Source organism: Nestor notabilis, unplaced genomic scaffold (assembly GCF_000696875.1).
Source record: "Nestor notabilis isolate BGI_N333 unplaced genomic scaffold, ASM69687v1 scaffold5646, whole genome shotgun sequence".
NCBI classification, from domain to species: Eukaryota; Metazoa; Chordata; class Aves; order Psittaciformes; family Psittacidae; genus Nestor; species Nestor notabilis.
The window spans coordinates 1-14,599 of record NW_009932242.1 but is presented as its reverse complement, the minus strand read 5'-3'; the positions used below and the strand labels follow the sequence as shown (position 1 = coordinate 14,599).

At 48.0% G+C, this 14,599-nt stretch overlaps 1 protein-coding gene across 1 annotated transcript in view; it reads left to right on the top strand.

Moving 5' to 3' along the window:
- The window catches only part of NEDD4L (neural precursor cell expressed, developmentally down-regulated 4-like, E3 ubiquitin protein ligase), a 35,461-nt gene extending 21,088 nt beyond the window's left edge, over nucleotides 1-14,373 (top strand). The window contains exons 11-24 of the mRNA XM_010016272.1: nucleotides 190-264; nucleotides 1,317-1,376; nucleotides 2,661-2,792; nucleotides 2,925-3,044; nucleotides 3,794-3,991; nucleotides 4,527-4,601; nucleotides 5,607-5,661; nucleotides 8,360-8,418; nucleotides 10,348-10,413; nucleotides 11,008-11,237; nucleotides 11,928-12,049; nucleotides 12,468-12,538; nucleotides 13,081-13,176; nucleotides 14,242-14,373. Coding sequence (XP_010014574.1) covers nucleotides 190-264; nucleotides 1,317-1,376; nucleotides 2,661-2,792; nucleotides 2,925-3,044; nucleotides 3,794-3,991; nucleotides 4,527-4,601; nucleotides 5,607-5,661; nucleotides 8,360-8,418; nucleotides 10,348-10,413; nucleotides 11,008-11,237; nucleotides 11,928-12,049; nucleotides 12,468-12,538; nucleotides 13,081-13,176; nucleotides 14,242-14,373 — 1,491 coding nt within the window. The remainder of the gene's footprint in view (nucleotides 1-189; nucleotides 265-1,316; nucleotides 1,377-2,660; nucleotides 2,793-2,924; nucleotides 3,045-3,793; nucleotides 3,992-4,526; nucleotides 4,602-5,606; nucleotides 5,662-8,359; nucleotides 8,419-10,347; nucleotides 10,414-11,007; nucleotides 11,238-11,927; nucleotides 12,050-12,467; nucleotides 12,539-13,080; nucleotides 13,177-14,241) is intronic.
- The last annotated feature ends 226 nt before the right edge of the window (nucleotides 14,374-14,599 follow it).

Here is a 14,599-nt window from a genome sequence, read left to right as displayed (position 1 = left end):
TTTTAACCGGAACCGCTCCAGGAGGGAATGCTGTGTTTTCATTGCTGTAGAAGGATTCAAGCTAAAGACACTGCAACATCCATATGAGCTGTAAGGGGGTTGGCTTAAATGGCAGTGAAATTAGGGAGTAACCCCCGTGGTTTAAGGCACCTTAACTTAAAACCATCTTTTCCTTTCCTTTCCTTCCAGCAAAGGGATCCTACTTCAAGATTAAGATCCTGCAGCGTAACGGATGCAGTTGCTGAACAGTCTCAGCTCTCCTTGGTAAAGCAAAGTTAACTTCTTCCTTCTTTATGGTTGGGTGATCTCTGCTGCTGAGTTACACCTTTTCCTAGGCCAGTTCTACCTAGGAAAGATCTATAGATCCAGCAAAGATCTATAGGTACCTCTTAAAGAAAGACTCCCTCTCACATCATAACCACGCACATCTCTGGTGTAAACAATGGAAGGTTCTACATGTTTTGGCCTACAGCCCAACAGTGGGTGTTACAGCAACCACAGTGGTTGTTCTTGCTTTAGTTTAATAGCTGGTGCTCCAAGAAGTGCCCTGAAGTGGTGGTGTCTGTCTCTGCTTGCTCTCCTGCTGTGGTTTCCAGCACAATTACACCTTTACTGTGTCTTCTTGCTCTCCTAGTCCCAATGCAGCCTGTTCTGGAGGTGTTCTCCATTACTTACTATCACTTTATGGGCTCCTTCTCACTTCATATGGAGTCTGGGATTCCATAGCTGGGGTCAGGCTGGGTTTGGTGATGTATCTTTCAGCTCATTCTTAGAGAACACTGCTTTCCCTGGCAGAATTGCTCTAAAACAAGGATGTTCCCAGATCTTCACCACATCTGATCCTTACTAAGCTAATGCTAAGTTATCTTCCAGCACCTCAGTACATACTTTTATTCTGAATGCAGTGCTGCTCTTGACTCAATCCTTCCTGAAAACACACTCTGTCCATTCAGCCTTTTCCATCTGATTCCTGTGCACTCCTTGATGACCAGAATGTACCATTTTGGTTCCAGAGACCATCATTCTGGGCAGAACATGCAAATATTGATTATTTTGGGGGGGGAATCGTGTTCCATTTTGAGTAAAGTCTTTCATTAGCATCATCAGGATAATGAACTGGGTGCAAGCACCCTTGAAATCAGATCTTTGGGTGGGTTTTGTAAGAGATCCTGGCTTGCTTATCAGTGATTGATGACTCCAGAGGCTTTGCTATGATCTTAAGCATGATCCTCATGTGAGTGTCTGCTTCCTTACTGCCAGCACAGCCCTGTCCATCACTAAGTGTACTTACTGTGTCCTGCCTTGTCATTTACCAGCAGAGCGGTCCAGCCAGGAGAGCTCGTTCTTCCACTGTCACAGGGGGTGAGGAGCCAACGGTAACCAGCCTCTTTATCAAGCGCTCTCTTGGAATCACATGGGGGGGACTGGGATTCACTCAAATCCTGGCATGTTTGAAGGATGTGGGAGTGCTTTTCTGAACGTGCGATGCGAGGAGAAGGGGGTTAAGTCAGGTTGGGCTTCATCAAAAGCATCCCGTTTAAGTGCAGCATCCTGCTCCTTTCAGGTTACAAACCTCTCCTCTCTTCCAAGCAGGCTGCAAAGAGTCGAGGGATCTTCTTGGAAGCAGCAGGTAGTTGGGATAGAAGGAGTAGCTCAGTTCCACATGTCAGCATTTAAGCCTGGAATTCTCCAAGGACCAGTAGATTCCCATGTTACATCCGTAAGGAAAAGGCCCTTTGCATCACTACAGCCTCTTCAGGGCAGCCATGGTAAAAGCAGACAGACAGATGGAGGTGGTTTGGTTCATGTTCTGAGCACTACAGTTTCCTTCTCCTGTTCCTAAAGGGATTCATGTTCTTGTGCACTGCTTTAAGTCACCACATTCCAAGTCTTTGGTGCCATTAGTAATACATGGGCAGAGTTTAGCCCTTTGCTTCCAACTGCTGGGAAGGAGAAATTCCTGGAGTGTTAGTGCTTCCATCACTTCCTTGAGCAGAACACCTTATCCTGAGCACTCTGGTTGCTTCCCTGGCAGCCAGGACACTTCTTCTTCATCCCTTAGCAAAGCAAGTGGTGTCTTAAGAGGAGTCCCAAACTAGAAAGGGACTAAACTTCACCAACGTGTAGATTTATGTGGAGTGTAGCTCCCTGAGCATCCTCCCCTCTAAAACAGGAGGAAGAGAATCTTTCCATGCTGGAGCTGAGGCTCCAGTTTGTGTCTTCAGGACACCTAACCCTGAATGCAGCACCTGTGACTGACAGAATGGCTTAACTCCAGGTTTTACACCCACTTGCAACTGCTTCAAGGCACCCTGGGGTAAAGTAAAGAGAACTTGGGCGCTCTTGACTTCATACCGAGTTATCCACACTAATGACAGGAAAAAGCATCCACCTTTTTAGGGAAGAAGCATGAAAACCCAGAGTTTGATGTTTCATCTACAAGTTGAAGGGTTTGAGGGATGTCAGTGTAGCTGTTTGAGGAGGAGGAAACCTGAACCACAAGCTCTGTGGTCAGAAAAGACACATGAAAGAGCTGATACTGAATGAAATCAGAAACCACGTTTAAGAAGGTTGTAAGTTCCTTGTTATTAAACGTAGGTGTATGAAAGATGGGTTTAGCTGGTGCAAGGTACCAATGCAGTCCCTTCTTGCTTGCACAGCCCTCCGTGGCCTATGTCCACACCACCCCAGGCCTCCCCTCGGGCTGGGAGGAGCGGAAGGATGCCAAGGGCAGGACCTACTACGTGAACCACAACAACCGAACCACCACGTGGACGCGGCCCATCATGCAGGTATGAACCGTGGAATGGGTTGGCTTGAAGGCACCTTGAAGCTCCTGTGTGTAATCGTGAATCCTCACATGGTTTGGAAGTGTTCCAACTGTGTTCCTCACACTTTGCTAATGGGTTTCGCTCCCGGTGCAGCTGGCGGAAGATGGGATGGTGGGATCAGGAGCCAACAGCAGCAACCACCTCAGTGAGCCCCAGATCAGGCGGCCTCGCAGCCTCAGCTCACCCACCGTGACCCTCTCTGCTCCACTGGAGGTGAGAAACACCCAGACCAAGCAGTATCCACCCCTGTCAGGCTTCTCCTTCTTTGTCCTTGCAACTTAGAATCATGGAATGGGATGGGTTGGGTTGGGAAACACATTAAGATCATCTAGTTCCCAGCACCCTGTCCAGCCCCATCCTAAAAGTGTCCAACACTGGGGACACTTTTCCCTGGGAGATGATTCCAGTGGCTGTTTGCTCTCAGAGTGAAACATGTTCCCCTTGTGTCCAATTGGAATCTTCCCAGGAGTAACTTTTGCCCATCACCCCGTGTCTTTCCCATGGGATTCCCTGTTACAAAGGGAGTGTCCATCTTCTTTGGAGCCACCCTTTAACTACTGGAGCATGGTGTTCACTTTTATGTCATGGAATGCTGCATCCATGTGATGGTTTGGTTTGCTCAGCTACCATGTCTCCAGGGGTGGCACGTCCAAATGAGGCTCAAACCAAGCTGCAGATAAAGCTTGAATTAACTTCTAAGTATCTAGATAGTTAGATACTACTACCTGTTCTCTAATAGAATACTCAAAACCTGGTAACTAAATGTAGGCTAAGTTAGAGAATTGCCTGAATAGGAGCAGAATTGAGCTAAGGAAGTCCTAGAAACCAGGCCCAGCACTTAATCCTGGTATTCATTCCTTGGTTCTGGTATTCATTCCATGTGGGATGCTGTGAACCCAGGTTCAATTCGTTGGGCAGTGCTGGACACCGTGTGATGGACGTGAATCCCTCTCTCCATGCAGGGTATGAAGGACTCCCCGGTGCGCAGGGCGGTGAAGGACACCCTCTCCAACCCCCAGTCTCCACAGCCCTCCCCTTACAACTCCCCTAAGCCACAACATAAAGTTGCTCAAAGCTTCCTCCCTCCTGGCTGGGAGATGCGGATAGCGCCCAACGGCCGGCCCTTCTTCATCGACCACAACACCAAAACCACTACGTGGGTAAGAGAAACTGCACCATCACCTGCCACCCACTTGGCATCTCTTCAGTGTGTCTCTGTGCCCCCATTTTACTGGGCTGTTTGTCTTTAAAAGCAGCCCAACTTGTCCTGAATCTCAGTCAGTCTCCTCCATGGTTCTGTGCAGTAGCAACAGGCTGGAGCAGCTCCTTTCCTCCCTGTAGTGCTGCCATTGCTGCTCTCGGAGAAGGGAGACTTACTTCATACAGTCACAGACTGGTTTGTGTGGGAAGGGACCTTAAAGCTCATCCTGTTCCCATAGGGACACCTTCCACTAGAGCAGGTTGCTCCAAGCCCCTGTGTCCAACCTGGCCTTGAAAACTGCCAGGGATGGGGCAGCCACAGCTTCTCCCTTCAGCCCATTCCAATGTCCCACCACCCCCCCAGGGAAGAACTTCTGCCTAAGATCCAGAGACCAAACGTTCTATCAACTGTGTATGTTTTGCTTTACTCCACCCTCTGTGTGTAGATCCAAGTCGAGCCGTTGGATTTACAGTTCCATGTTTCTGTTCCAGGAGGACCCAAGGCTGAAATTCCCAGTGCATTTGAGATCAAAAGCATCTTTGAACCCAAATGATTTGGGCCCTCTTCCTGTAAGTGCTGATGTGTATGTGTTTTATAGATGTGCTATACATCCTCTGATCCCTCACTGCAGTCACGTGCTGTATGTGGGCACGCACGTTGCTGTCATCCCTTGTCTGACAACACTAAAGCTGTGTTTAGATACAGCACCAGAAGGCTTTAGGGTGATGCAGGAATGAGGTTGTGGTATTTCGGAAGTGACTGCATGTTTCTGTGCTTATCTGAGGCTTTGAGCTTGGGAGAATCTCCCCTTGGGTTTATTTCTATGTGCTGCTGCTTTAGGACAAAACAAAGCCTTTGGAATGGGATGATCACCTCCAAAGCATCCTTAAGCCTCACCAGTGAAATCAGGAGAGCCTGACACGCATCACTGGAAATGCAGAACCTGTAGCAGGTCTAAACTCAGTTACACACTCCATTTATGAGTGGGGGAAGAGTGACTACATAATAGAACAAGAGTTTCTCGCACCAGATTGAAATGAAATCATGCCTCATCTATATTTTATAGAGCTCTGAAGCTCTTGGACACCATAGAGGTGGAATGAGTCCAGACTCATGAGGCTGGAGAGCACTGCATATCCTAAGAGTGTGCCATTTAGTCTCCTTTCTCTACTACAGTCATTGGGAAAGGGAATGGATAAAAGGGAGGAATGGAGGACTAGGACTGTTGTCCCACTCTAATGGGGTCCTGGTGTCCATACTTATTATATACACATATGATTCAGAAGTGGAAGCAGAAAGTCTCAATCCTAAGCAGTGATGGACAACATTTGTCATCATTTCCCTCTAGCAGGCAATGAGTATAAACCCTGATGCAAGAAGTTTCCCAGCTTTAAAAACTACTGTATTGGATTTGACTCTTCCAAGATGTTTGGCCTCAACATAAAGCCTCTGTGATCATTCGTGTTTTCTACCTCACAAGCACCTATGAGCTGATTTGTGTCAGTGTGGATGATGTATTGCTTCAAGCTGTAGTAGTGTTTCACTTGTTTTCTCTCTTTGTTGCCCCCTTCCAGCCTGGTTGGGAGGAAAGAATACACCTGGACGGACGAACGTTCTACATAGACCATAGTAAGTAAGCCCTCGGGTCCTACAGCAAATAGACAAAGGGAGCTACTAAAGATTGAAGTGAAAGCTTTGTAATTTTACTCTTCATTTAGGAAGCCAGGTGTTGATTTGTGGAGACATTGATACCAGAGACTTAGTGCCCTCGTACGGTACTGTATCCTACCTGGAAGCTTGCTTTTAATCGGCTCATCAAGCTTTGTCCCTCTCTGACTTGTGAAGCATTAACATCCCTTCTCTGTGGTTTCTTTTGTTCTCGTTGATATTTTGGATTCGTTGTTGGTGTTGTTGATGATCCCATGGCTTATTTTGCACTTAATAAATGATACTCTACACTAGGAATAGAAAATAAGATGAGAAGAGCTCATGGAGCCACATCTCCACATCCAGGCAGTGGAGAAATGAGCACTCCTGAGTACTTGGACCTCTCCTTGAAGAAGGTCTTGTGGCAGTGCTGATTCTGATCTTATTTCCTATTTATAGCATGTCAAACTGCACCCAGCCCATTAATATTCTTCAGTTCTGTTAGTGAAGTTCTAGTGTAAGTGATGTTTCATTGTAGCCCTGTCTTACTACAGCATCTCACAACTACTGTGTGAGTTTTCGTTGGTGTTTGGAACCAGGGCAGCCCAGAGAGGCTGGCTTGTTGCTATTGCTTCACTCAGCTTTGATCCAGACTTCAGCTGGATTTGGTAGCAAGGCAACTCTGCTGATGGCCTCATCTTCACAGCAAAGACAGTGTCTTTAGGTTTGAACCAGAAGCAGGTCTAACTTCTGCAGGACCCATAGTCCCTACTTCATGCTCAGCCTGTAGGCAGCAGCATTCACCATCCCTGAATAGAACACTGTTCCCTATTCCTTGCAGGATGCATGTACTCCTGCATTTCCCAGGAGCCTTAGAGGAAAATGTAACCTACCTGTTGGAAGGTGTCATGAAGGAAAACAAGGTTTTCCAAGCAGATCCAGAACAGTTTCCAGTGGCTGACAGAGGGATGGATGTGTTACATGCGATCCCCTCAACACCCCTCTTGGCTCCACCATGCTTCAGCATATACACTAGTCATTTGAGCAGTGTTTTAGGGGGGATTTACTCATTAGTGCAGGAGGGGTGAGGTGCTCACTGGGACAGGGTGAGGAAGCAGAATGAGCCTGCTGGAGTGGGAAGCAAGAGGCTGGTCAATAAGACTTGTAAAGTGGTGCTCAGAATGGGAATAATAAGCAGAGTCCTGATTGAAAAGGGCATGGAAAATACCAGCTGGGCACGAGTTAACTCAGCCTGTGATGTAGTAACACCTGTAGTAACCCTAATGTCTTCAGCCCTGGTAGTGCCTTGGCACAGGCTCCCAGAGTGCAAGAACTAGTGGGAAGGGACTAGAGGAGAAGGAACTTGGACAAAGATCTGTCCATAGCATCATACACACTGAGGACCCCAAGGCAAGAAAGAACTTGCAGTTTCCAAACTGCATAAAAACCACCTCTCAGATTCAACTAGGTGTAAGAAATGAGTTGTATAAACCCAGTGCACTCTGTAGAAGGAAGTTTGAGCAGGATGAAGTGAGGAGAAGAGGCCAGAGCAGGAGTCACCCTTTGGAGGATCCCATGGGGGTTTGGAGCTGCCACTCAATGGCCTTCCTCCAGGATTTCCCTCAGCACTAACCAGACTTCATGTGTAAAGGGAAATAAAGTAGTATTTTAACAGTAACTTAACTGATGGATCCAATTCCTTGTGATCTTGATGGATTTCCTTCAGTTAACATTTAGGAATTCCGCCTCAAATCCCAGCCCATTTTAAAACCAGCTTGGGATGCTCCAAACTTGGGGGTCTTTTCCAACGGTAGTAACATGGTGGTTAAACACAAGTGGGTTTGTTCTTTGCTTGTACCTACAATAGCCACAAATACATAGAACAAGTGTGTTTAATCCCAACCCCAGCAACCACAGACCTTAAACCCTGGATTATCACTATACAGTTCACAGCGCAGCGTGTCCAGCAAGTAGGTGTAGTGTTACTCCTCCTGTTCCCCCTCTCAGAGCAGGAAATGGATGAGCTAAACTTGCCATTGCAGGTGGCACCTCCTTTGGTTTTTGGAGCATTGTCTTCTTGTTGCAACCCCATCGTGTTGTTGTGATTCTGTGGTGTTCAGAATCTGGTGAGGAGCACTTGGCCCACGTCCCACCATGGGTCTGCACAACCTCTCACCTCCCTTAGGGGTCTAAATCAGGCTCTAGGGCTTTCTGTTTCTAAAGAGCTGTTATTGCCTCCAAATTGGAACACGCATTGTCTTCTCCAAGCATGACATTTGGCTCTCTTCATGCAAAGTCTCCAAAGAGTAACCTTAATCCATCATTTGCCCAAGTGTTTGGGTTCCTTCACCTTGCAGGCCTGAAGTCCTAATAATATAGAGTCCTGTAACTCTAACAGGAGTTGAATCCAAGACCATGTCCAAGTAGAACGTGGTTCCTCTCCAGATGTTGAGATCAAAGCAGTGGAAAGCCACTGGATCCAGTTGTAGTTCTGTGGTTTCCAAGGAGTGTTTCCAACTAAAGAGTGTGGAGGGGCTTTGGAGATGCTGAATGCAGCCTCCCCAGCCCTGGAGTACTGAGTGGTGGGAACGGCAGGGAACCAGTTGTAGGGAGAAAGAACAGCATCAGTTCACAGTGTGGCCACAGAGGAGTAATGATACTATTGCTTTTGTTACTACAGATAATAAGATCACGCAGTGGGAAGACCCCAGGCTGCAGAACCCAGCCATTACCGGTCCAGTAAGTACTGCTGGGGGGTTGTCCACTACACACTGGGACTCCTGGGTGCTGGGTGCAGGCAGGAGGCCTCATGGAGCAGCAGGTTGTGCCTCTTCCCAAATGAGGTCAAGAACAGGCCAGGAAGCAGGGATTTGGGATGAATACAGGAGAAATGGTCCAATTTACCCATCCCCTGGGTCATGACTGACCACAGGGCTGCGACATGGAGCTCACCTTTGATGTCTGCTCCATGAAGAGCTCCTTCCACTATGGGACAGTTGGGAGTGTGGACCCAGAGCGTAACAGAGACAAAAAGGGGTCTCTCGGGTTTAGGAGACACACAAGTTAGTGCAGGTGAACTATGAGGCTGCAGAACATCAGCCTTAGGGAAAACAGACCTGCTTTTGCTGGGTATCAATGTTCAGACATTAAATACATGGAGTGAGTGAGCTTTTTAAGCTGCTTTAGGCCATTTTCTGCTGTTACCTTTCTATTTGGGATAAATGCTCAGGAATTTTAAGGACAAGGGTGTAATTCCAGCTGCTCTGGGATGAATAACAGTGACTTGCTGGAACAGAACTGCTTTGGAGTCATGTCCCACGCACTTAATGCTTGAGGTGCTGCTCGACACTAGTACAAATCCTTTGGATTCCCAGAAATGTTAAAGCTGAAATGAGTAAGTCCATCTGGGAAATGATAAATAACACTTACCTGTGTGTGGTTTGGGGGGTTTTAAAGCCAAAACAAGATCCAAAGCCATTTTGCAGCCATTTAAACATTAAGGACTCATCTTAATGCTTTTAATAGTGCTTTTGGTGCGGGGACAATACTTGAATTGCATTTCACATTGCATTTAAACAGTGCAAACATGCTGAAAGGTTATTTAATGGCTGTTGTAAAGTTGTATTATCATCAGAGTGAGATGATTGAGGGTGATTTATATTTTATTACTCATGGCTCAGCATCCACAAAACTCCTGTAGAAACTGCACCTGCAGCTTGCAGCTTCAGGGGACAGAGAATGGAACTGCTGTTTGCAACCCAAAATCAGTCTTTTCCTGCCCAAAATCCCATTTGACTTGATGAGTGAGTTGTTTCCTAAGTCTACTCCTCCTCTTGAACTGGGGGTGCAGTTGGAAATAGGATCAAGGCCAGGAAACCTGTTCTTTTTAGTTCTGCTTTTCAAGGCTCTCTCCAAACCTTGTTTCCATTGATGGTGTCTGTGAAGGAAGGGCTTTAGTTCTGGATTAAAGACAGAAAAAGGTGGATTTTCATTGTAAGTCAGTTGAAACAGAGTTTTGATATAGTTTGATAACTGGTAATTATTAGATTCACTCACACCGGGCTGAAAAGGTGACTTCTACCCATGGCCATTCCTCAGTGAGTAGCTGTGGGGCTGCACGTTGTGTCCTACCCTACTTGGAGGCCAAACCGTGTTTGATGATGTTGTGGCTTTACTGGAGCCTTGTAACTTGTAGGAATACAAGGGCCTGAACCTCCTTTTAAGGTCCTCATGAGCTTGTATCTTGTTCTTAAGCTCAAACTGCTTTGGACTTTGTATCTTTCGAGTAGCAGCCACTTCCTGCTGTGCAGATCCATATTCCATGGGATGTTATATTCAGATCCACTATCTCACACACGTTCCTCTCCTAATGAGACACATGGAGAGCAGCAATACACACCAAGTACTTACTATGTTGAAGGTTGGCTTTGCTCTTCTCTGTTCCTAAAAGAAGAAAGAAGAGGGTAAGGAGGTGATGAACAGAAGATGGGGGTTGAAGGCTTTCATACCTATGAGCAATGGGCACCTTTTGGCTGCTGTCCTCCCGGCCTGGTGGGGTTTGGATGAACACACGTGTAGATAGCACCTCTTTGACTCTGGTGTGTTAAACACGGAGTACCCAGGTGCTGGGTAGCTGGAGTGATGGCTGGTTGTGGTTCTCTCTGACAGGCAGTTCCCTACTCCAGGGAGTTCAAACAGAAGTATGACTATTTCCGGAAGAAGTTGAAGAAACCAGTGAGTAGCAGCGGGCTTTGTGCTGGGATCAGTGTCACTGTGACGGGGAGGAACCACAGCAGAGCCACACAGCGGTGGTGGATCGTGCTAGAACACGCTTCCGCTTCCTCCTGCTCCTAAAGGGGTTGAGTAGGGACCAAAACCCAAAGGTGGAGTGCAACAGGGATGAGGCAGCCGGAATGACCATCCCCATTGCGACTGGGACCAGTTGGTGTGTTATTTACAAGCCCTCAGGTATAAATAGGTTGAGGTTTCACCTCCCACAGAGGACTTTGAAGGGCAGAGCAGAGCCCACAGGGGTGGTGGAGTCCTCATCCCTGAAGTGTTCACACACCGTGCAGACCAGGCCCTCAGTGCTGTGGGTTACCCGTGGCCTGGGCAGTGCTGGTTGGACTGGATGATCTTGAAGATCTTTTCCAACCTGTTCTAGTTCACCACTTGTTATCAGGCTGTAGACTTAGAGAGCCCTGGAGACCACCAGGAAGGGGAAACTTCGTACATCAGGTGTCTCATCTGTCATGTAGTTGGTCACTAACTTGCCTGAAGACTTGTGTATCACCACTACCCAGTGTAATACCATGTTGTGCCCCACAGGCCGATATCCCCAACCGCTTCGAGATGAAACTCCACAGGAATAACATCTTCGAGGAGTCCTACAGAAGAATCATGTCTGTGAAGAGACCTGACGTGCTCAAAGCCAGGCTCTGGATTGAGTTTGAGTCCGAGAAAGGACTTGACTATGGAGGGGTGGCCAGAGAGTGGTTTTTCCTCTTGTCCAAGGAGATGTTTAACCCTTATTACGGTCTCTTTGAGTATTCAGCAACGTAAGTGGCCATTAAAATACTTCCCTTTACAAGGGATATACATCAGGTTTTGCACTAGAGGCAGAGTTCCACCAGAAAGCGGTTAGATCCCCCTCCACAGGGCATCAGTGCATGTTCTTCTCCATCAGGCCTCTCGTTTCTTACTTGCTTTTCAGAGAACCTTTCAAACTGGCACTGAAATCTCCCAAAGCATCTTAGTTACTAGGACAATACTCAGCGTTGCCTTGCTTGCAGCCAGGTTTACTCTGCTGGCTGGGATTGCACATCCCCAGGGAGGAGCTGTAATGATTTATGTCCGTGTCAAGCACACACAGCTTAAGCTGTTAGTAAGGAAATGTACTTTACCCTGGGGTGGGTGGGCCAAGGGCCTATAAACTCCTCCTCTACTCCTTAAAGCAACTACTGCAAAAGAAAATCCTAAAATGTGAAGCCCTGAAACTGGGCTGGAAAGAGGGAATAATCCCAGGAGAAGGGATAATGTAGCTGGAATTCCCAGTGCACTGTGGCAAATGTGGCTGGTGTCACCCTGGCAGGGCCCAGGGGGGATCCTGCTCCCCCAGGTGTCACCATGGGCATCCCAAGGTGGTTTGATGGATCAGTGATGGCCCAAAGCACCAAGTAGTTACTGAGATGTGTGTGGCTGTTTGCAGACGTGGTTATTCAGCTCTTTCTTTTCTCTCCCCAACCAAGGGACAACTACACACTTCAGATTAATCCTAATTCAGGTCTCTGTAATGAAGATCACTTGTCCTACTTCACCTTTATCGGCCGCGTGGCCGGGCTGGCCGTGTACCATGGCAAGCTCCTGGACGGTGAGTAAAGGAACCAGCTTGGAGTACATGACACACTATGAGCAGTAACTGCGATGCTTTAGAGCGGGGTATCTCAGGTGGTCAAGGCCAGCTTGGACGGGGCTTGGAGCAACCTGGCCTGTTGGAAGTGGATGAGCTTGAAGGTTCCTTCAACCCAAACCCTTCCCTGGTTCCCAGCCCACCCATTCCATGGCTCTGTGATCTGTGAGGTGATTGAGGAATGATTTAACATTAAAACGTGCTTTGTGCCCATGAAACCCCACAATAAAGCAGCAATCAAACCTTCTGAACTGAAGAGCTTTTATTTAGCAGCACGTTGAGGAAGAAGCCACTGTCCTGCTTGGGAGAAGAATGCAGTTGTAATAGATTAGTAGTGTCCGTTGAGCTCAGCTCCACCTTGTGTGTCTCTCTCTTCCAGGCTTCTTCATCAGACCTTTCTACAAGATGATGCTGGGGAAACCGATAACTCTGAAGGACATGGAGTCAGTGGTAAGATGATGACATTCAAACCCAGCACCATTGACAGTTACATGTTTTACTGCTCTGGGGAAAGTCAGGAATGCTCCAAGTTCCATAAGCTGCAAGGTGGTGGCTGCAGCAGCTTCAGGAGGGTCTGTACGTACTTGGTTAGTAACACACGTGTCCCCTGCTAGGACAGTACAGAGGGTTTCCACTGAGTTAACAGGATGATACTTGGGTTTCTCTTTTAACCTTCCAAGGTCTGGCCAGCTCAAAACCAAGTTACAAGTGTCCAGAAGGACCTTAAAAGGAGGTTCAGGCCCTTGTATTCCCACAAGTAGTTGGGAAACCTTTTCCTCTTACTCTTAGCTCTGCCACAGCTGCCTTTGGTCGTGTTAGAAGTAGACTCTGAGTAGAGTAGACTCTTAGTGTAAGAAAAAACCCTGCTTCCTAGTACCTGTGTGAATACAGGAGTTCTCCTTTTCCCAGCCCCTGGAGTTCTAGTTCTAGGTGGTTTTACTGCTTCAAGTTAAACTCTACATTTAATACTCCTGTTTAACTGTGACCTGTAGGACAGTGAATACTACAACTCCTTGAAGTGGATCCTGGAAAACGACCCCACGGAGCTGGATCTCATGTTCTGCATCGACGAGGAGAACTTTGGCCAGGTATGTCAAGCTTATCCCGAAGTTGGTGATTGCCAGGAAGGAGTTAAATACTGAGGAATATCGTGGCTGTGAACCTCACCAGGACCACTGAGGGTTAATGGTTGGTGTAGGCCCACCTTGAACGTGAACCTCTTCTCTTCCTGACCCCACACTGGGAGTGCCAGAGGAGGAGTTGATGTTGCCACTGAGCAGCTTTGTGAAGGGCAGTGCTTGAAGCTGGGTGAAACACTTGCAGTGAGGAGTAGTGAAGGTGGTACACAGGGAATAGTCCCAGCCTGGGACTGTTTGGGGTTTAACCTTGCCCTTGCTAGATCTGCACTGTCTTGGCTGGTCTTTATGGAGGGAATGAACTTGTTTCAGGGGGGTGTAGGCTCCCCTTTTCCTTAATGGAATAGTCAGCTTGTATTTCTTATCTAGCCCTAGATACATTTATTCATGTCCTGGTTTCCTCCTTGCTGAAGCATTTTACGTTAATCCAGCCCTGAGGAGAGCTTCCCAGCCTCCCCCTTGCACAGCTCTAGTAATTAGCTGATATATTTACTGCCCTCCTGTTACTCAGCCACAACGTCTGATGTAATTACTAATGATGAATAACAGCTTTAATGAAGGCTTGGTTGAATGTGGGTGCAGGGAGTCACCTCCTGGGTATCCACCAGAAGCAGGTGATGGGATGCAGGAACCACTTGGAGGCCACCACGATGTGGCTTCCCTTCTCCCCACCCACATGAGGAGCAGTTGGGGGACACTGAGTGAGAAAAGCTGCCACCAGCCCAGCCTTAATCCTGGAATTCCCACTGCTACGTCCCTGTCTTGAGCAATAACCTTGCTGTTTGCTTTGGAATGGTTTGTTCACTTGCTGAGGAGCGTGGACAAGAGCTCCGTGGTGGAAGTGATTATCTGATAGGCTGCTCCTACTGATGTGGAATGGTGGGATGGCTCCTTAGCTCTGAGAGTGTAACAGTTCCCGCTGCTGCTGTAAGATGCTGCCTGGGGAGGGAGGCTCCTGCGAGGAGTGTCGGGAAGTAGCGTCATGTTGTGCTCGGGGTGTTCCCTTTCCCATTCCAGACGTACCAGGTGGACCTGAAGCCCAACGGCTCCGAGATCATGGTGACAAACGAGAACAAGCGGGAGTACATCGAGTACGTGCGCAGAGGAGGGGGTCCCCCGGGGGAGGAGCTGGGGGGGCTGAGGAGATGAGCAGGGGGGGAATTCAGGCTACGGAGTGTGTCTGTCCCCGTGTCCATGTGTCTGTCCCCGTGTCCGTTTGTCCCCATGTCCGTGTGTCTGTCCCCGTGTCCATTTCTCTGTCCTGTGTCCGTCTGTCCGTCCCCGTGTCCGTGTGTCTGTCCTCGTGTCCGTTTGTCCCCGTGTCCGTGTGTCTGTCCCCGTGTCCGTCTGTCCCTCCGTCCGTAGGTGTGTCTCT